The sequence below is a fragment of the Maniola jurtina genome, chromosome 19, assembly GCF_905333055.1.
Source record: "Maniola jurtina chromosome 19, ilManJurt1.1, whole genome shotgun sequence".
Classification (NCBI taxonomy): Eukaryota; Metazoa; Arthropoda; class Insecta; order Lepidoptera; family Nymphalidae; genus Maniola; species Maniola jurtina.
Window position 1 is genome coordinate 3,052,625 of NC_060047.1, and position 21,631 is coordinate 3,074,255.

The 21,631-nt window shown below is 35.7% G+C and overlaps 4 protein-coding genes across 7 annotated transcripts; 2 read left to right on the forward strand and 2 right to left on the reverse strand.

The window, feature by feature from the left end:
• Positions 1–74: 74 nt before the first annotated feature.
• LOC123875078 (transcription initiation factor IIA subunit 2) lies at positions 75–1,883 on the reverse strand. Its single transcript, XM_045920737.1, has 4 exons — positions 1,649–1,883; positions 1,406–1,533; positions 705–811; positions 75–243 (listed from the first exon to the last, which is right to left on the reverse strand). The coding sequence occupies exons 1-4, from the start codon at positions 1,721–1,723 to the stop codon at positions 224–226; spliced, it is 330 nt and encodes a 109-aa protein (XP_045776693.1). The 5' UTR covers positions 1,724–1,883; the 3' UTR covers positions 75–223.
• Positions 1,884–2,504: 621 nt separating this feature from the next.
• LOC123875060 (complex I intermediate-associated protein 30, mitochondrial) lies at positions 2,505–8,186 on the forward strand. The gene is made up of 5 exons (XM_045920715.1): positions 2,505–3,057; positions 6,544–6,761; positions 7,178–7,363; positions 7,525–7,669; positions 8,060–8,186. Exons 1-5 carry the CDS (start codon positions 2,763–2,765, stop codon positions 8,137–8,139), a joined length of 924 nt encoding a protein of 307 aa, XP_045776671.1. The 5' UTR covers positions 2,505–2,762; the 3' UTR covers positions 8,140–8,186.
• On the forward strand, positions 3,800–5,948 carry LOC123875036 (transforming acidic coiled-coil-containing protein 3-like). The gene has a single exon (XM_045920684.1). It carries the CDS (start codon positions 4,068–4,070, stop codon positions 5,418–5,420), a length of 1,353 nt encoding a protein of 450 aa, XP_045776640.1. The 5' UTR covers positions 3,800–4,067; the 3' UTR covers positions 5,421–5,948.
• A 639-nt stretch (positions 8,187–8,825) lies between the features above and the next one.
• Positions 8,826–21,414, reverse strand: LOC123875016 (zinc finger protein 99-like). Of its 4 annotated transcripts, none has more exons than XR_006798058.1 (16): positions 21,072–21,414; positions 20,444–20,618; positions 20,082–20,174; positions 18,732–18,866; positions 17,746–17,965; positions 15,771–16,049; positions 15,012–15,340; positions 14,257–14,387; positions 13,576–13,650; positions 12,976–13,111; positions 12,355–12,455; positions 11,760–11,877; positions 11,177–11,302; positions 10,453–10,653; positions 9,565–9,801; positions 8,826–9,480 (listed from the first exon to the last, which is right to left on the reverse strand). XR_006798058.1 is itself a non-coding variant. In XM_045920648.1 (16 exons), the coding sequence occupies exons 1-15, from the start codon at positions 21,158–21,160 to the stop codon at positions 9,631–9,633; spliced, it is 2,379 nt and encodes a 792-aa protein (XP_045776604.1). In that variant the 5' UTR covers positions 21,161–21,414; the 3' UTR covers positions 9,513–9,526; positions 9,626–9,630. The 4 variants fall into 4 exon arrangements, 3 of the variants coding, with proteins under 3 accessions (XP_045776605.1, XP_045776603.1, XP_045776604.1); XM_045920648.1 differs by lacking the exon at positions 8,826–9,480 and adding an exon at positions 9,513–9,526 and having other exon boundaries at positions 9,626–9,801; XM_045920649.1 differs by having other exon boundaries at positions 8,826–9,801; positions 15,771–16,040.
• Positions 21,415–21,631: the final 217 nt, after the last annotated feature.

The following is a 21,631-nucleotide window of genomic DNA, read 5'->3' on the forward strand; positions in this document are numbered from 1 at the left end:
AAGCTGTGCAACAATTCATATTAATTTTGGAGCTGTCTGTGACTGGATTAAATGTATGAAATAAAAAGTCGTACTAGATTTAAATAATCAGTTTAATTTGAATTTTTCTCTTAACACAAATAAACAAAACCAAAGATATGCTTCATGTTATTACAATAGTTAATAATAATTTAGCAAAGTGGTACTTTTATACAAAATCTCCATTACAATCCTGCATTGGGTATTACCTCCGGTCATCAACATCTGAAAATATAAGATAACCATTAATGAGATGATAGTAATGATTATTTCTTGATTGACAACAGATGTTCATCTGGTGAACCACATTTGACTCAAAATATGTATAATATCACACATTCTAAAAAATCAGTCAAGTGTAAGTCAGACTCGCGCACAGAGGGTTCCGTACTCAGGTATTTTTTCCAACATTTTGCACGATAAATCAAAAACTATTATGCTTAAAAATAAATAAACATGTCTACCTCGCACTTGGCCAGTTTGTTAGTTTGGACACCATGACTGGCAGACTACTGCCTCTGCCCCACTCTTAGTTCACCACTGGTCCAGGGTTCGTACTCATCAGCCGATTCGTGACGCGGCATGAAGAAAACTGCTTGCAGCCCGGACAGCCACACAAAAGGCTGCTTTGGGAGAGCTGAGGTTTAGGGGAGATACTGCTTGCAAAATTCTAAGAATGTACTCACTTTTACCATCACAGGCAACAATTTTCACTTTATCCACTTTGGCTACTTCTTGTACTTCTCTAAATTCAACATCATTCAACATGAATGTCCATACATTATCACAAAATCTGGAAAAAGGATTTTTACTGTCAACATACTTTTTATTATCTGCTTGGCAATTTTTGACATTAGATGTGAGAGACATAGTTCAAGTATTGTGAAACGGTAATAGTAAAAATAATACCTGGCTGAGTTTGTTGTGGCTCCTCAGACAAGGGTACATTATTTTAGAGCCCTCATAGCTTAAATTTTAAGTTTACACAGTGAATTTTCACCATTACATCATTATCTTACAAATTCCACAATAATTGACTAGCAAAAAGCGTACAATGGACAATCATGGTACCGAATTTCAATAAATGCTTTGGAGTCTGTCTCATTTTACCACTAAATCTGAGCAGTCAGATTATTAAATTTTATAGGTAGATTTTGAAGTAAAGCTGGATACACATCAACTACTAATTCTCAAATATTTCAGCAGCTGAGCATCTCATACAACTTCCTGTAAGATGCTCGTTTATGATGCCACTGTTTAAATTTTTTATAGCTGCTTTAAAGAAGCTTCTTTAGATGCTATAAGCTACTACACAAAAAATAGTAGCCAATGTGCACTCTGCCTAATTTTAAACAAGTAAAAAAACAAATTGATGTTGTTCAGTTACCTGTAAGTATTTAATTTTCCTGCCTTGAAGGTTAGCCTAGATTTTACCCTGTTAGATAAGGCTTGATTTATAGATTTATCAAACTGTAGCATCACTTTTACTGCTAGAGTTGGTGTTATTTGTCCATACTGAAATATAAATCTTGAATTAAATACAAGGGTACAATCAAAATTCTTCATTTCATGAGTATTTAAAGGTCCATAAATTTCATGTTTAGAATAGTTTTAATAATAATTTACCTACTTCTATCAATTCATCGAGGCTTTCCTGTAAAGTGTTACCGATTGTAGTGTTTCGATATAGTTGGTATGAAGACATAACTGATAAATTAATTAAATAATTCAAATTGTTATATTATTTCAATAAATAAAGTAATCCACAATCTAAATTCTAAAAAGCACAAACCAAAGCAAGATGTTTTTAATTTTTATGTTTTTTTACACTTTTTACAATAGAGTAGAGTAAAGACTAAAGAGTTGTCTCTCGAATCTCGATAATGTTCCTTGCTCTCGATAGTCCAATATCGATAGGCTATTTTACACCACCGACCAGAAACAAAAGTTTTTTTTCTCTCTCTCGTCTGGCTTTACAAAGATTATCCAATGTCAAGTTTGTAGTTATTTGTAACAAGTTAGTTAAACTATACAAGTATGGATCCCGTCTGTGCCGGCACTCGCCGACATACGCAAGGCACCCCCTTAGAGCGCTTTCCAGTCAGTTTTAACAAAAAAAACACTCCAAAAAGCCAGAGCACGCCCGCCAGCTAAAACCAACACAGACGAAGTCCAACAAAAGTTTTACACTAGTTTACACTATCGTATCGATGGTTATTTTGGTTTTTTTTTTTTGGTACAAGTATCCCAAAAATATGATATATATGTTTTATACATAATGTCTATGCTTGTGTCACGCCTGCGTATCACAGACCAGTAATCAAAATTAGTGAATCTGGTAATTATACCAAAAACAATCGAAACTATCGATTGTTTTACACTATCGACAGGCAACTCTACCGTAGAGCAAAGAGCACAGACCATAGAAAAAAGTACTATGTACCTATTGAGCAATTGAAAATGAAAAAGATGGCCAAGCTTGGCAAAAGTTTTTTAGTTAGGCAAAGGTCGTAGACCAATCTTAATTTCTACTTTTTAAACGGTCATACTGTATTTTTCCATTTTTCCTTATTTTTACATTTGTCTATGATTTTCTACAGCTGATTTTGACGGTTCTACCAAAATTAGGATTGAGGTTATAATTTTGTTTATTTTGCTATTATTAAATAAAATATTTCAAATTAATACTTCTAAGTATTACACTGTAAATTAATATGTATTAAATTAACAACAGTTGGTTCGAAATGGCTCTGTATAGAGGTTTAAACACCTGTACTTTGCGAAGTCATCGTAGCTACAGTATTTTGTGTAAAACATACGATTCCTGTTCGTCAAAGAAATATCCTCAAGCCAATGAAGTGCCGAAGCGACTATTATTCTGGGAACGAGATAGAAAGGGTGGTTACGATACCAAAGAAAAGGTTTCAACCCTCCAACATATTAGGAAAGGTTTAACAGAAGTTAAATCAGAATTCAAGTTGCTCGCAGAAGAAGCTAAGGAATTTCTGGCCTCAGACCCTTTACTTATAGCTAGACCAGGTATGTCAATAAAATAGCAATACAGTTTCCTTGCCTTCAGTAATAACTACCCTTATTATATATGCGTAAGTGTGTTGGTTTATTGGTTTGTCTTCAATCACATTGCAAGGGATCAACGTTACTTTTTGCATACGTATAGTTAAAGATCTGGAGATTAACATAGGTTACTTTTTATTTCGGAAAATCAAAGAGTATCCACAGATTCTTAAAAACCTTAATCCATGAGGATGAAGTCGCTGACATCTCTTATTACTGAGTGCATATTGCATCTTACTGATTCGAATTTCAAAATTAAGATCAATACATTCAGACAGTCTCTAACAAGAAGTTGATTGATACATAGAGCAAATAAGGCGAGTGAGTTCTCAAAATGTATCAAAGCCAGCTGAGATTACAAAAACAACAAGTGACATTTTTCGTAGTATTGCAGGTTTCAGGTTTCTAAAAACATTAACTATCACAAATCACTCACCTTTCGTTGTCTAGACTAGAACCTATTAAGTACTATAAAAATTGGGCCATGTATAAAGCTAGTACTTTATCATAATACAAAAGTCCTATTTAAAACAATCTATGGCTATTTATCTTTTCTTTTGTAATGTTAATTTTTGAGTAACTTCGGGGATTCCACAAAATTTTAATAAATGACATCCTAAACCCCTGGAATTATACCATTCTTACCCATCTTCACTACTTTAAAAAACTTATTTTTCTTGTCTTTGCTATAGAATGTCAATGTCAAACTTCTGACGTTTATGCATTTGTCAAATGTGTCTGTCAATTTCGAAACTAAAACATCCGTTATTTTCGTAATTTCAGTTTTCGTTGTTCCTGACGATTATACTTATTTTTATAAACTTAGATACTGGCTGCTGATTGTTTTTTGTATTGCCATTGGATGTTTCTCACTTAAGAAATGGAAATAGTGTAATAAGTAATCAACAAATTTTTCCAAGTTTGCAAAACTATTGTGTTGAGTGAAAGAAATTGTGAAGAATAAGTTACCTAGCATGGCGTCCGACGAAAGTTTCAAAACACCTGTATCTTCAACTGAGGACCTAATGACCTTATCTCCTAAAAGAAACGGACTTGTAGACCTAGACACGAAGAGCGACTTTCTCACCGACACTGAGTTCGACAGCATATGCGATGTTACCATGCGGGAAGTGCCATTACGTGACGATAATCTCTTTATTGACGCTAATAGCTTGGATTACCTCGTCAAATGCACTGAATCAAAAAAAAATCAAACTTTAGTAGACAGGGGGAAGGACAGCTTATTCGTGAAATTTGATCCCTTGTACGCTAAAACAACGCTAGCCAACTGTACCCAAGAGAATTCTCGAGAGGAGTTATCAGAGAGTGACATTGGCTATGAAACTGCAAGTAATAATTCCATGTTGGCTGATGTTGTGCCACATTCCATCACATCATCTGCAGCTTCAGTGACTTCCAAGTGTGGGATAGACAAGCCGACACAGATAGTTAGTCCAGTAGTGAGCGCAGAAGTCCCTAAAGCAATTCCAACATTCGCAGCGTCCGTGGCACCACTTGTACGTAGTGTTTCGGCCATTCTTACTCCAACCCCAGTGGGCCCAGAAAGACTTGTAAACATATCTGGGGGTACACCGCCCATGGCGGCTCCACGCAGCCCACGCTTCAAATACAATGCTGCTCAAGACTTCAACCACGTACAATCATTACGAGTCATTCTACAGAACCAAGACCAAGAGCTCTCTTACCTTAGACACGAGAACAAAGAACTAAAATACACATTACAAAACACTAAAGAAGAACTAGGCAATAAAATAAAGAAGCTTGAAGGTGATGTGCAAAATTTAGTACAAAGAGAACAGAAACTAGTGCAACAGATCAACGACAAAGCTTTGAGTAACAAACAAATGGCAATCGTTATGGAGGAATACGAAAAAACAATTACAGTGCTGATCAACGAACAGGAAAAAGTGACATCTGAAAAAGAGGATGCATTAAAACATCTCACCAACATGGAGAGCTCTTTTAACGATTTACTAGCAAAATACGAAAAGTGTAAGATCGTGATTAACGATTTCAAAGACAGTCAAAAAGCTATGCAACAGAAAATATTGGAAAATGAAGCTGGAATGAAGAAGTATGAAAACTTATACAATACACTGAAAAAAATTACATCAGATAGTCTCAATAAGGCCAATGAGACTTTGGACCAGGTTAATAAAGCACACAATATAGAAGTAACAAAACTAAATGCCAATATTAAAAAACATGAAATAACTATATCTTCCCTACAGGAATCATTGACCCAGAAGAATAGAGAAATTGAAGAATTGACTACAATTTGTGACCAACTTATAAACACTAAATAATTCTTACACCATTTTATTTTGTATGCAAGCTTTCAACACCCTATTTTCATTTATCTTATTAGAATTAGAATTATTTTTAATCTTTACTTTCAAAGCCATTTTATAGATCTGTTTCAGTTAAAATTACAATATTTTATTATTAGAATAGATTTTTTATAGTTATTTATCTGAAGATTTGTGGCAGCTGTTTTATTTTACAAACAATTGCCCGATTGTGTTAAAAAAACATTCATCTAATCATAATCGAGAGCATTAGTTCCACATTTTTTCAAAGCGAATCAAAAGCCAGAATTTGCTACTGGTTACAATTATGATGAATGTGTTTCAGACTGGTTTTATGACCATGATTTGTCATTTCTAAAAATTTAGCATTTTAGGGATTTAAATTATAAATTAGAGTTATAGCGGCTGTAGCTACTTACACATGGTGTTGAAAAGAATCTCACGTTTTGTTAAGTTCATTTTAAACCTAATATTTGTTTGATATTTCATTAAACCATTTGTGACAATAAATTTTCTAATAAGGTTCTCATTTGTTTCATTTATTCTATAGAATAGAAATTATTTATTTGCATGTGTGTTACAATCCCAAAAAATATTTTTTTATTATTAAATAATATTATAAACTAAAAAATAATAACTAATAAAATAACAGTACAAGTTAGGGTTACAATACATATACACCTAATTGTACTGTCTATATATCCCACGAAGGGATGGACTCGTCCACAGAGGACAAAAATTAATCACTGAAGAATTGTATTGTATACATTCAATAGACTAGTATAAGTAGTAGAGAGAAAACCCATTGCAAATGATATCTGACTTTTGTCTTCCACAGACATTAGTCCTATAGTCTGAGCAGGCCTTTGCCCTTTAGTAAAGGATTTTCTCTGTTATATGGCAAGCTGTGATAGGTGGCGCAACCCTTTCAGTCTTACAGTTTTTCAATCAAGAGTTTCATTGTCATTAAGAACCTAAGTATATTTTATTTTATAGCTTTTTTGACTTAGTAAAGAAATAGTTTTTAAAATACACCTTTGCACACCGTGCGAACTCAGCGGCCAAAGATGTGGGTCCCACTTTAAAAAAATCTTTTTTTATGTTAAAAAGTTTATTTCAGGTGAGACAGACTTATTGTGGTGTTTCAACGAGCCCAGTGTCCTGGAGCAGTTTGTGACCACAAGCGACAGTGATCACAACGAAGGGTACAGTTCCTGCGGCTTGGACATGAGCCCCGCCGGCAGAGCGCTGTTCCACGGCTACCTGGACACCAGGGTGCCGAAGGATGGACGGATCAAAAGGGCTGGCTATTGCGCTATGAGATCACAACGGATAAGGGTAACATTTTTATAAAACGTATTTTTGCGGAATTTTCAGTTTGTCGTTATATATATGTAGCACGCGCGCACGTAGGTACACGTGACACTTGCTTAGACATAACTGCACGTATGACGCAAGCGGTATGCCATGTCTCATACAGTTCCATACATTACAACGCAATGGTATACGCGCTATGTCTACGGTTACGCGACGCATACGCGGCCTGTGTGTGGCCGGCGCTTCCACTCTAAGTAGGTATTACGGTTCACGAGATAAGTCCGCTGACAGACGGACAGACGGAGTCTTAGTAACCCTTAGTAAGTACGGGTACGGAACCCTAAAATGACAATGAATAGGTAATTGCGTCGCCTACAAGTTATATTAATAAAGTGTGGAACTACAAAGACAAAGAAAACCAATTATTTCCTTTTCAGAAAGCTTTCAAACGTGAGGCAACTTATAACTGGAACCTATACAACACATTGGTGCTGAAAGTGCGCGGTGACGGCCGCTCCTACCTCCTCAACATATCCTGTGAGGGCTACTACGATATCACGTGGAACGACATTTACCATTACGTGCTCTATACTAGAGGAGGACCTTATTGGCAAATCGCAAAGGTAAGAAAACTTTAAAAGGTACCTGCAGTGATCGCAAAACAACTGTTCCAATCAGATTATTGTTTTTTTAGGGTTCCGTTTTCCTTTTGAGGTACGGAACTCTAAAAAATAAAAATACAGGACTCACCATGGGCACATTCAAAAACAAATTTTATTTGCAGATTCCATTCTCAAAGTTTATTTTAGGGTCGAAGGGTAGAATACAGGACAAACAGACGAGGATGCGCCTCGACAGAGTCACGCATTTCGGCATCACCTGCGGCGATAAGATCAACGGCGTTTTCAATCTAGAACTAGAGTATATTGGTAAAAATATTTCTTTCAAAATCATCTTACTTTGAAAATGCAAACCCTGATTTTCTGAGTTACCTAAACTAAAATAATTTTCGTTTTTTTTATTCCAATAATGTTGGGCCACAGGTAAGAATACAACTATTCCAAATTTCATGTCGACAGATTTAACAGTAACTGAAATAATCGACTGTGACAGACGGAAGGATGAACATTTTGGTAAGGAACCCTAAAAATGTATGACCCTGATTTTATAAATTAACATCTACCTGATGTACCTAATGACTTTCTTATACATTTCAAGAACTAATATTCTTTCATTTCGTAGTATCTAAGTTTTAGTCTTTTGGTGATTTTAAGACACAGAACACATGGTCTGTGTTTTAAGATTTTTGTTTTTTCCAGGTTTGGAATTTGACCCTACACATGACGAAGATTTCGCCTATGAAATGTACAAAACGGACAGATACATAGTTGGAGTGTAATTATATTTTTAATTTTAATGCTTAGTAAATAAATAATTACAGTACAAAAATGTGTTAATTTACTTAACCCATCGTCAATTTTCAAAAGCTATCGCCACCTTACGTAGGTATACAAAAATACTATAAAAATTAAGTAAAGAATATATTGCAAGGTAAAAGTATAAAGAAAACTTGACAAAAAATTATAACTCCCTTTAGAAAACGTAATTTTCATTGTGACCTAATGCCTGCAATGCAACTCGCACGCCGCCTACTTAGGGATGATTTATGATAGACCGTGCCGGGCCCGAGCCGTGCCACGTTCGAGGCACGTCCGATTCACGGATTGCAATTTTGTATGAAGAAACGTAACACGGACGAGGCTCGGAAGACTCTGACATGGCACGGTCTGATGAGACCTCATACATTTTCTAATCTGTGTTTCTTAGATGTGGCATTGTTCGGGCCCGGCTCGTTCTAACATAAATCATCCCTTATACGATGGTAGTATGCCTGACACCTTCCTGCAAGTCCTAAAACAACTGCACAAAATATCAACTCAATCAGATGAACAACACACAAAATAGTTATCAAACAGAAAGCTAATTTTCAAAATATAAGATTTTAAATATCTTGCAACACTTGATTGTACAAAAAAACAATGCTATCCAGTTTATAAATAATACATAGAAAATAAAAATGCAGTTTTTATTTGCTACATAATTTATTTATCTTAGCTTTAATTCGCGACTTAGCTCGCGTACAATTGCCTTCAAAATCTAGTTCACAATTATTATTCCACTCGTCTCTACTTATTTGTGACACTTAAATTGAGCTTGACCCACATGTGCACCATATTATTTCTTTAAATAATATTTACATGAGCTTTTCCTGTTTAGTTCACTCGTGGTCTTCCTATGGTTCATTTGTGTCCACTTTTACTTCACAGTTGATCTTGTAGATCTGATCTTGAAATCTTGTGTGTTTAATTCACTTGTGTTCTTCCTATGGTTCACTTACGCCAATATGAGGTCACATGTGGGTTACAAGTTACATGAGCTGTTCCATTGTGTTTAGTTCACTTGTGTTCTCCCTATGGTTCACTTACGCCTGCATGATTTGTCAACGATATACAGTCACATATGGCTTACAATTACATAAAACCTATTGTGTTTAGTTCACTTGTGTTCTCCTATGCTGCACTTCTGTGACATGAGATCTCTTTCTATGCATTCAGTTCACTTGTGTTCTTTTGTTGCTGCACTTATGCCCACATGAATTGTTTGTGATATGCGGTCACATGTGGCTCACATGAGATCTTTCTTTGTGTTTAGTTCACTTGTGTTCTTCCTACAGTTCACTTACGCCTGCATAAGTTGTTTCTGTGATATGACTTATGAGGTCATATCTGGCCCACATGAAACCTTCCTTTGCATTCTTCTGATGGTTCACACGCGCCCACATTTAATTGACTATAATAGTTGTTCCTACATTGTGAGGTCACAACTGGTCTCACATGAGATCTTCCTGTGGCATCAGAAGACGTGTCTTGTTCCTTGGGCCACGGTTACGCTTGGGCCAGGGAACTTTCATATGCACGTGCTGTACATGGATGGATCTCTCGGGGGCCGTGTTGAAGCTTTTGTCACATATCTCGCAACTGAACTTGATGCCTTTGTGTATCTGTGTAACAAAAAACAATATTATATTAATTCCAAAGACTGGATAGTGCATACATTTTGAGAACGCACTCGCCATATATTTGTTCTATGTCAATTGTTCATGTCAAAAGTACGATTTTAGTCCTCAATCTAAAGGTAAAAAGTACTTTTGTTATGAAAAGCAAAACAGTATGGAGCCAAAGTTCTTACAGCACACTTGGGATTTGAACAGTTCATGCTTCGAGTGTGCCTTATCGATATGCAGTCAGTTGCTGATATTCAGTCATAGAAGAGTGTGAACACAAGAACTAAGTGTCTTTCAATGAAAACTAACTATAAACTAAGATAAGTTAATGGACCGATTCTTAGATATAGTACTTTTATAAGTTTAGGTTAATATAAAATTGCTTATTAGCTCTACTCTTAGGCTAGATTGTAATTTTAGTAAAGTACTGCCGTCAGCACTTTATGAAAAAAAAAAAAAATAGTAGAGTGAACTAGAGTGAAGAAACTCTCGGATTTGATCCTTAATAGTCCTAGATCCTTATAGATCCTAGCTCAAATGTAGGTAACATTTACCTACGCACCGGGCTGTGTGGAAATTCGGGGCGTCCCCTCCCCAATGGCCAAGTCGACCTGTCGCGAACTATAGCAGCATAGCAGCCACACTTACCGTCATGTGTCGGTACTTGTTGGACTGGTAGGCGAAGGTCTTGCCGCAGAAGTCGCAGGCGTACGACGGCCTGGTCTCGCTGTGGATGGTGACGTGGCTCTTGAGGTTCAGGATGGAGCCGAAGCTCTTGCTGCACACTTCACACTTGAACTGTTTGTGCTCCGAGTGCACCGGCATGTGGTAGCGGAGTTGCGCCTCGTTCTGTGGATGTGAACTTCATTTTATTTTTGTCTGATGAAAAAGAGTGTTTTAACTTACACTGTATTGTTACATTTTTTTCAGTATCCAGCCACAGAAAGGGTGTCTGTCTGTTATCCTATTATTGCTCGATCACTGAACTGATCTTGATGAAAGGTACAGACATATGGAGCATGTCAACTATGTCACTGTGTCAACTGTCATTTCAAAAGGCCGCACAGACAGCTTGCGTGCTGGAGATGAACATAGAATACTTTTTACGGCGAAAAATTAAAGATTTCCCACAGGACTTAAAAAAAATTGTTCGTATACGCGTTTTAAACTAGCCGCGATTCCATTTTTCAAAAATGATTCAGCAAGAGATTTTTATCATAATATTATCATGTAGGAAGTAAAAATAGAGCACTTGAAGTAAAGAATCTATGGTATTAACTGCTTTGTACTTAAAACCTCGGCAAAAGATGGCAGCCTCAAAATAGCTGTTCTGTTTAGCGGTGGTATCAGCTAGTAATAAGTATAGTCTCACGTTGAACACCTTCCCGCACAGCTCGCACAGCAGCTTGGGGCGGTGGTACTTGGTGCGGTTTTTGTCGGGGTGCGCCTTCTTGAAGTGCTGAGTGTACATCCAATAGTCCTTCAGAGGAATGCCACACTGAAATAATAAAGAAATAAATCGTGTTACTGAATTAAATGTACGGAAAAATGGATTTGTCCATATTGTGGGCCATGCTACGCACATGCACTTATGTACATATGTGGACTCTACATAAATAAGTGCACGGGCAAGGTAGAACAACGTGAGCGCTATTTCAGATCCCCAACCTCACTCCATGAAGCCCTCAGCAACCTGGACGGTCTACTCGGCTTCTGGAGCGCGCTTGGATGCCTACAGTGAAGACTTCGACGGGGAGGGGCAATGCACGCACAAGAGACGAAAACGTTTAAGTGCAGAAACCAGTAATAGTATAAGCCAGTAATATAAAAAATAGTATGAATGTCATTTACACAGTCGCTTTGCATTTTTAAGCTCAAGCCTTTTATTTTTCCTGAAGAAATCTTATGGATGCCACTTCCATGGTTTTTATGGGCTAGGCTATGAAGTAACAAACCTGCTCGCACTCGACGGGCTCGTCCGCGGCGTCGGGTTCTTCCTTCTTGGACTTGCCACTCCAGGGCCGCTTGCGCCAACAGATCGTATTGATTAGCGGGTCGTTGCGAACGCGCTTACTGCCAACACAGAACAGCGATTTGATTTAAATGTTTTATTTGTTCTTAAATATGGTTTTTTTACAAATTGTGCCGGGACCCTGGATGAAGTTTAATACAGAACAGCTATTGTGAGCACTTGATTCTGTGTTATAAATGCAAAAATGTGTTTGTTTGTTGGTTTATCCTTCAATCACGTCGCAACAGAGCAACAGATTGGCGTGATTTTTTGCATGGGGATAAGTAAAGATCTGGAAAATGCCACTATTAAAAATATAAGCTGTGGCTACAATTAAATAGAAATTTAAAGTTTCTTGTAACTAAAAACATTAAAATGTTATTACCAGTATCGCCAAGATTTCGGTATACGAGATCTTTTATAGTACCCTGTCGGACCTGATAGACCTTAATTAAATAATAAGACTGCATTACAGTTATGAGAAGTGTAATATGAGTCGCTTTATGAGCAAATATTAGTGATATAAAATGGTAGATTACCCGCCAATGTTGTGTTTGGGCGACACCTTCACGTGCTGTGTATACGCGGTCTCGGACGCGAAGCGAATGTTGCACGGCTTACACAGCGGACCCTCGGGATTCTATATAACAGAATAACCTCTTTAATTTAAAAAAAATTGGATACCTCCAAAGGTCCATTGGTGATAAAACTCACTAAACGCTTTTTCTGCCGGAAAGAATCAGCAAGAACTTCAGCTGTCTAAAAATTTGGCTATTTTGGTAGTTACAAAGTTGGCTGTATTAACCACCTTTACAATTCAAAACAATTGAAATTCTCAATTGAAAACGCAACGAAAATTGAAAAAAAAAAAACGGTCAAGAGCGTTTCGCATACGAAGGGTTCTGTACCACCGTACAATTTTTCTTAAAATTTGATTTTTTCAAATTTACATGGCAGCCGTTTTGAAACTTTTATTATTTGTTATTATAGTGGTTCATGAGGTACAACCCGCTGACAGACAGACGGACGGGCAGCGGAGACTAGTAATAGAGTGCAGTTGGCGCCCTTTAGGTTTGGAACTCTAAAAAGTACTCAAGTTTGGGATACTGGGATATGCAGTGGGCTATGGGAGGCAAAAACAACCTGCATGTCGAACGCACCTCTACGTCGAAGCGATGCTTCTTGATCATATGAAGTTTGATGCCGCGCTCCCCGATGAAGGAAAACCCGCAAACTGTACACGCGAAGTCGGAGGGGTGCTTTATGCGCAGGTGGGAGAGGTACGACGACCGAATACTGTAAGCATATAATACTTTATACTAATATTATAAAGACGAAAGTTTGTGTGTATGTATGCGTGTGTGTGTGTGTGTGTTTTTGTGTTTGTTACTAATTCACGCAAAAAATACTGAACGGATTTGGCTGAAATTTGAAATGGAGATATATAATATCCTGCATTAGCACATAGGCTACTTTTTATCCCGGAAAATCAAAAAATCCCCACGGGATTTAGAAAAACCTAAATCCACGCGGACGAAACCGCAGGCATCAGGTAGTATAATATAAAGCCTCCAGCCTACTGATTTGCTAACTCAGTATCTAACACTGAATGATAGTCACCAAGCTCATTTGACTTATCTTTAATCCATTGAAGGTTTTCAACAAATAAATATTTTGACCTTGATGATGATGATGATGATGAACCCCTATGACATACTGTGATGCAATTATTATTTTACGGCCTCAACTCTCATACATACCCAAATTCTAGATCGCATTCTGGACATTTGAACTTGCTACCGTTGTGCCAGCGTTCGTGAGATTTCGCTGTCCCTCTAAAACAATAAGAATAAGAATAAATTTATTTATATACAATTTATTTAATATCTACAAGAAAACACTAAAATGGAAGTTAAAAATGCACGGAAAATTGGTTTCATAACCAAACGAGAGCCAACGAAAGTCGATGTCATTCGATACAAAGTGTGCTATGTATAATTGTTCTCGAAGAAACGCGTAAGCGACGCGATTTGCCCGTTGCTTTAGACCTTCTGCAGTTCGTAGTTTGTACAAGTTTTTCATTTGTATCATGATTTCATTGCGTATCACACTAATATTTAAATCACACTAATATTTTAAAGGGGAAAGTTTGTATGTGCGTATGTGTGTATGTTTGTTACTCTTTCACCCAAAAACTACTGGACGGATTTGGCTGTTTAGAATAGAGATAGATTATACCCTGGATTAACACATAGGCTACTTTTTATCCTGGAAAATTAAAGAGTTTCCACAGGATTTTTGAAAAACCTATAGCCACGGGAACAAAGTTGCAGGCATCAGCTAGTAGCATATATAGTGGGCGGATAATACGCATTTCATCAAGAAATGTTTATCTTTCTACGAAACGGAAAAATGTACTAAAATAATAAGTATTTACTTACACGTGCATAGTAACAAACAGACAGAGTGTACAGCTGTATCTAATACTGTGGTTTACAACTATATGTCGACATAAATTGTTACGACTTTTGCTGTGAAGGCCGCATATATCACACTCAAACGGCCCGTATTTCTGCAAAAATAAATAACATTTCATTGCAACACGCATTCAATATGGTGATCTTCAAGAAGATTAAACCAGGTATTATTTAAAAATTGTTATTTTTCGTTCACATTTTAATGTATTAATGTCAGAGATCCACTATACCTTAGATTGCATCATCACTTACCACTAGGTGAGATCGCAGTCAAGAGCTAACTTGTAATCTAATTGTCATACTAATATTATAAATGCAAAAGTGTGTTTGTTTTGTCTTTCAATCACGCCGCCGGATTGGTATGATTTTTTGCATGGATATGAATAAAAACCTGGAGAGTGACATAGGCTACTTTCTATCCTGGAAAATCAAAGAATTCCCACGGGATTGTGAAAACCTAAATCTACGCAGACGAAGTCCCGGGCATCAGCTAGTAAAAAATAAATAGAATAGAATAGAATGTATCTTTATTCAAGTAAATTTGTTTTTGAATCATCAAAATAAAAAAATTCAGAGAGTCAGACAGAAAGATGATCTTTCATACATGCGGCAATTGTATTTTATTTATGTTTCTTACATATTGTAGAGTGCACTCAAAAAATTCACAGTATTCTTTTCTAAATAATTTACGGAGCAAAAGTATTGAAAAGAATACTTACATTGGTATGTTTGACCATATGACCATTATAGGCATCCACATCCAAGAATCCTTTATAACATTTAGTACATTTGTAGCGAGCATTCAGATAATTAGCAGTTTCCTTCCTTTGCTGTACATCAGCCAATTGTTCCTCATAAGTTAATACTGTTTTCTTAAATAACTTTTTTTCGTCAGTCGCTGGTTTCAGTTTAGTGTCGATTTTTGTCTTGACAGACTTTTTTCTTTCCTTCTTAAGTTTGAGTATACCATTTTTTAATTTAACTTTTGCTGATGTACGTTCTTTACTTGATTTAACTTTAGTCTTACTTTTTATCCTTTTTATTGAACCTGTAAGGCGTATACTTAAAATGTTATGATATTTCAATATAATGTTGTTATATAATACAAGTATTACTTTTTTAATGTGATGTCATTAATATGATAAGATGTTTCTTATCATATTATTGCAGATGCAAAAATGTATTAGCTTTTCACAGTCCTTCAATTTAACTGATTTTGACATTTGATAGAGAGATAACTTGCACTCCGGGATGGACATTTCTTTTTTTTTCAATTATTTTTCGTAGTTTCTTTTTTATATATTTCCATTATTTTTCTTTCAGGCTACCTATATATATTATTTTTATATCAGATTATCCCATAAATTAACAAAGCTGATTTAACAAACAAACCTCATCATCTAGTATGTCACATATAAATTTCTGTTAAAAAAAGATTGACACATGAGTTAAAACGTATCAAAAATCATAGAACAAACCTTTAAGCCTTTTTACAGATTTTTTCTTACTTATCCGTTTGACAGAGCCCTTCTTAATTCTTTTTTTACTCAAGCCCTTCTCGTCAACCTTCGATCTATCAGGTTTGCTGGTCACATCACTGTTAGAATAGTCTACATCATCAAATTCAGCATCAAAGTCATTATTTATGACTCCCACATAATTAAAGTCATTGTTGAATTTAACGTCGTTGCAGTTTGAGGATTCATCATCATTCTTGATTTCGCAATTCAAAGTCTCCACCTTAGGCTCTGAAACATCTAAACAAATAAATAAAATTACAATTTCTGCCAGTGGTTTCAGAACTGACTTGAATAATATGTACAAATGGTATGGTATGGTACAAACTGGTTGTATAGTTTGTCCATATTTACTTTTATGTGGCTCGAAGGACCAAAAAATGTGGCAATGTAGTGTAATTCTTTGTATATAAATTTAAGTGTATAAATTGACTTTATATCTGTTCTATATTTTCCTTTGATAACTGATATGATATAGCAATATCTATACTAATAAATAAAATTGGAGTGTCTGTCTGTAATTTCGAAATAACTACCGCATATTAAGGTCATATGGTTATTTGAACGATACTATAACTGAATCACACGTTTTTAAAATTTTTGTCTGTCTGTCTGTCTGTTTGAAAAGGCTAATCTTGGGAACGGCTGAACCGATTTTGACGGGATTTTCACAGACAAGTAGAGAATTGACCAGGGAGTAACATAGGCTACTTTTTTAACCGACTTTCAAAGAGGGAGTTGTGTTTTTCTACCTATGTACACCGAAATCTCCGAGATTTCTGAACCGATTTGCGTCATTTCTTTTTTAATCGATAGAGGAACTTTGCGACATTGTTTCATAAAAATTTTGGAGTCCAACTCCTCAATCCTGATGCTGCAGGGGATCTGACCAATCCACGCGGGCGAAGCTGCGGGCATCAGGATTGAGGAGTTGGAATCCAATTTTTTTATGAAACAATGTCGCAAAGTTCCTCTATCGATTAAAAAAGAAATGACGCAAATCGGTTCAGAAATCTCGGAGATTTCGGTGTACATAGGTAGAAAAACACAACTCCCTTTTTGAAAGTCGGTTAAAATGTAGCCTATGTTACTCCCTGGTCAATCCTCTACTTGTCTGTGAAAATCCCGTCAAAATCGGTTCAGCTGTTCCAAAGATTAGCCTTTTCAAACAGACAGACAGACAGACAGACAAAAATTTTAAAAACGTGTGATTCAGTTATAGTATCGTTTAAATAACCATATGACCTTAATATGCGGTAGTTATTTCGAAATTACAGACAGACACTCCAATTCTATTTATTAGTATAGAAGATATATCAATATCATTATCATCAGCTACCTGACAGTTCTCCACAATGTTCACAAACTTGAGTGTAGTTTGCCAATCTGCACTTGGCCAGCGAGGTAGACTATGGTCTAAATCCTTTTCATTCTCAGAGGAGACATGGTGGTCTATTGCGGTAGAATGACATCTACAATGTCACGATCGCAATCACCTCTGATTGGATAACGCTCGCTCATTATTGGCTACAATGCACTGTTGCAACAAGAATACCGTAAGTTCAGCCAATCACAACAATTACGATTGTAATAATGATTGATTTTGTTTTTTTCTTCTTCCCTTACTTTAGTTTTCTGTTGTTTCTGTTATTTAATTTTTTGTTCTTTCTGTAATTTTTTTCTGTTTATTTTGTTATTTTATTGTTTGTTGTTTCTGTTATTTTATTTTTGTTATTTCTGTTATTTTAGTTTAGCGATCATTTTTTAAAAATAGGGTAAAATGAGAAAAATAAATAAATGAGAGTAAAAAAAAAACATTGATGCAGGTCTTCGGAAATCAACCTGCTGTGCTCAATTAGTGTGCCAGCGATAGGTTGAGAATTGAGATGATGATGATGGATGGATAATGATGATAAGAGTGACAATTAGTACCCACCTAAATCTCTATTACTGGCACTATCACTAGTTTTCGAAGTAAAGTGATGATCAGTTCTGCCAACCTCTTCATCCTTGACCACAGATACATCATAAAATTTTTCTTCTTTGTCATCCGTCAGGTTGAGATCGCAGTGATCTGGCTGGAATACTTTCTTGGCTATACTTGATGTCAATAGATTACTCTCTCGGTTTATCGACTTTATGTTTTGTGTTGTTAGCTGAAAATATTTGGAAATAGTCCACTTTGTAGAAATGAGTAACAAATATCTGCTTAGAACCAGCTTAAGCCAGTGACTACGTCTAAGTGGACTACACAAATTTCTTAAAAATCTTTTCTTAGCTGATGTCTGCTTTATAATAGCTATCTGCATGCCTAATTTCATCCTGATCCGTCCAGAGATTTGATTTTTGAATTTGAGAGATCAGTCAGTCAGTAAGTCAGTGACCTTCTACTTTTATACATGTTTAGATGAGCTCTTTACATCCAAAAATCTCCTACTTCTAATAAGCTGAAGTATACAAAATATTATGAATGTATCAGGAGCAATATATCTATGTAATATGAGTATGGAACTAATACTCTTTTTTTATTTGACTTGAAGTTAACCCTTGACTGAGATCTCACCTGGTGGTAAGTGATGATGCAGTCTAAGATGGAAGAGGGCTAACTTGAAAAGGGTGTGGCAGTTTTATTAAACCTATACCTTTTATCAGTTTCTTTGTGGCTTCCTACCGTAAGTTTAAATCGCTCAGTGGCACAGCTTTGCTGGCATGGTTGTAGCTACCCACGGCTGACATCTCCTACCACACCAAACCAGAGACAATTTAGACATAGCAAATTCCCAACTTGCCCCTACTAGAAACCAAACAAGGGACCTCCCACTTATAACCACACTACATAAGGTTGTCAAAATAATTACCAAGTAAACAATAAAACTACTGGTTAATTAATTAAAATTTGAGAATATGATAGATTCAACTTACTAAATCATGTTGTTTAACTAATTCCAGCAACAGAGTATGTGCTCTTAAACTCTTTTCCTTAAATGTATAGCAGTTTAGCAATCTTTGGGCACATTCTGCACAAAGCTTCAGTGCACAGTTCAACTCATTGTACGTCTGAAATAAATCAAAATACACATGAAGACGGTTAAGGAACCAGCTAGTTAAAAAAAATACATAAACAAGTTTAAGGCTGGCCGTACACAATCTGGCAAAATTCTGAGTCTGCAGTGTCTAGTAAGAAATGAATGAGCAGTCAGGAATTCCAGGAACCCGTTGTAATTTTTCTGATTTTATGCAGTCAGTCTAACAGTCGTCCAATAATTTAAAAAAAAACTCAAAAATGATTTAATGATTTATAATAAACTAGATGATGCCCGCGACTTCCTCCGCGTGGATTTAAGTTTTTTGAAATCCCGTGGGAACTCTTTGATTTTCCGGGATAAAAAGTAGCCTATGTGCTAATCCTGGATATTATCTATCTCCATTCCAAATTTCAGCCAAATCCGTCCAGTAGTTTTTGCGTGAAGGAGTAACAAACACACACATGTTAAAAGTTCTAATAATGCTATTAAAAAACTAAGTGATGCCAGCGACTTCATTAATTTGAATTTAGTTTCTTAAAAATCCTGTGGAAGCTCTTTTTAACCCCCAACCAAAAAAGAGGGGTGTTATAAGTTTGACGTGTGTATGTATCTGTCTGTGGCATCGTAGCTTCTAAACTAATGAACCGATTTTAATTTAGTTTTCTTTGTTTGAAAGGTGGCTTGATCGAGAGTGTTCTTAGCTATAATCCAGGAAAATTGGTGAAGCTGTTTAAAAGTTATCAGCTCTTTTCTAGTTACTGTAACCTTCACTTGTCGGGGGTGTTATAAATTTTTAATTTACACTTGTTTATGGAATAAAAAGTAGTCTATGTCCATTTCCAGGATGCAAGCTATCTCTGTAGCTTTCATCAAAATCGGTTGAGAGGATGGGCAGTAAAAAGCTAGAAGACAAAAACGCTTTTACATTTATAATATTAAGTATGAAATAGTGGATTGGATTTTTTAAATTGCACTATGACAATTTTTTGGTAAATGAGATGATTTTTTTTTTTTTTTTTTTTTTTTTTTTATTCACGATAGGCAAGCGCTTGACCACAATCACACCTGATGGAAAGTGATGATGTGGTCTAAGATGTGACGCGTTTACCTAGAAGGTGCCTATTCACTCTTGTTTTAAAGATACCCGGATTGTAATTGGTAGGAATTGATATCGATTGAGCATGGTAACAGGGCAATAACTATGAAATCATGAATATAATACATCTGTGCACACATAGAAACTTACCGAGATCCCAGTCACATTAACATAAGCTTGCTCCAAATTAAACTTGCCTAAAGGATGGAGTTTACTGGCTGTGTCCAGGCATATTCTGCACACCTGCAAAAAAAACATTAAAAAAAATTAAAATTATGTGAGCTGAGTTGTCAGAAACATTCAGAGACCTTCATGCAAATATCAACAATAACTGTACAAAGTTTAAATGCTACATGAACACACAGGTAACAAAAATTAATTTTCAAAAAATAGTTAATTAAGTTGTTGACATGAAGCAAAAAATTGAATAGCTGTATTTGACTCCCATATATTAATAATGTAGAAGAAATTCAGCTCAGCCAATTACTTAATTATATAAACCTAAAAAATACCTGAACTGTAGAAGGAACAGCATTACTTCTCAATTGAATAAACCCATTTTTATTAACAATAAAATCATCTCTCTGAAAATGTTCGGAGCAGACCAGTGGAACAATTGGTAATTGACTTTCTTCTATACCAAGAGCTAGCAACCAGGAAGACCTTAGATATTCTGATGTAGGAAAACTGTAATATGAAGAGACATTATTGAAAATTCACTGTTTATATTACTTTCTAGTTTAACATTCTAGTTTTACATTTTTCCAATAATTCTTAAATTTTACCTATCTTTAGCTCTCAGAACAAGAGAAGGAAAAATTACAGAGGATGTTAAATGACGCTTGGTCTGCTGTTGTTGGAATGCTGATAAGAAACTGGCATTCATTATAGATTTTCAAAAGTTAGTGCATTCCTTATTTCAGTCTAGTTTAAAAAAATACTTGGACTTTAGTACAAAAATCAAACAATTCATGTGTAAAATATTTTCCATTCATTCGGATTATCACGAGATTTAAAATGAAATGCTTTATACTAAGGAAAAGAAACTCTTGTTATAGCGGTTTCGGTAATCAGCTTGGTCTGGGAGTTGATGATTGATGAGAGGTGTCTATTGATTTTTTATCTAAAAACGATACATACTGATGAAAAGTAACATTCTGCGGTCCTGAGGATGCAGTCGAAATAAGATTGTCGTGTGAATTTTTACAGAAATACAGGCAGCACCTCATTTTAAAAGTTTATTTGTTATTTATATTGAGTGGAGCCTGGAGCTGGAGGTTAATGCACTATCGTACTTCAAAAAAATCCGCATTTCCGAAGAGTTAAAATAGTGTATGTATACTAATAATATCGAATGGTTTCAAAATAGTTTACTTATTGATTTAGAATATAGATATCCAGTTAGAATTTTTCGTAAAAATCTGTAAAAATATTAGAAACCAGAAGCCCAGAAACTATCACAAAATACAACATACAACAAAGAACACAGACAATAATACAGGACAACACAGCAGGACAATAATAGTATTTTTTTTAACTTGTTATACGGCTCTGGGGTTTTGTTTTAAATCTTTATATACTAATATCTCTATGTACTTGGTAGATTGGCACATTTTAGGTATCTTACCTATATGTTGAGTCCGTAGCTGGCCAACGGCAACGACGGTCGGCATTTTTGATTTAGCCAAAGGTTGGCCCAG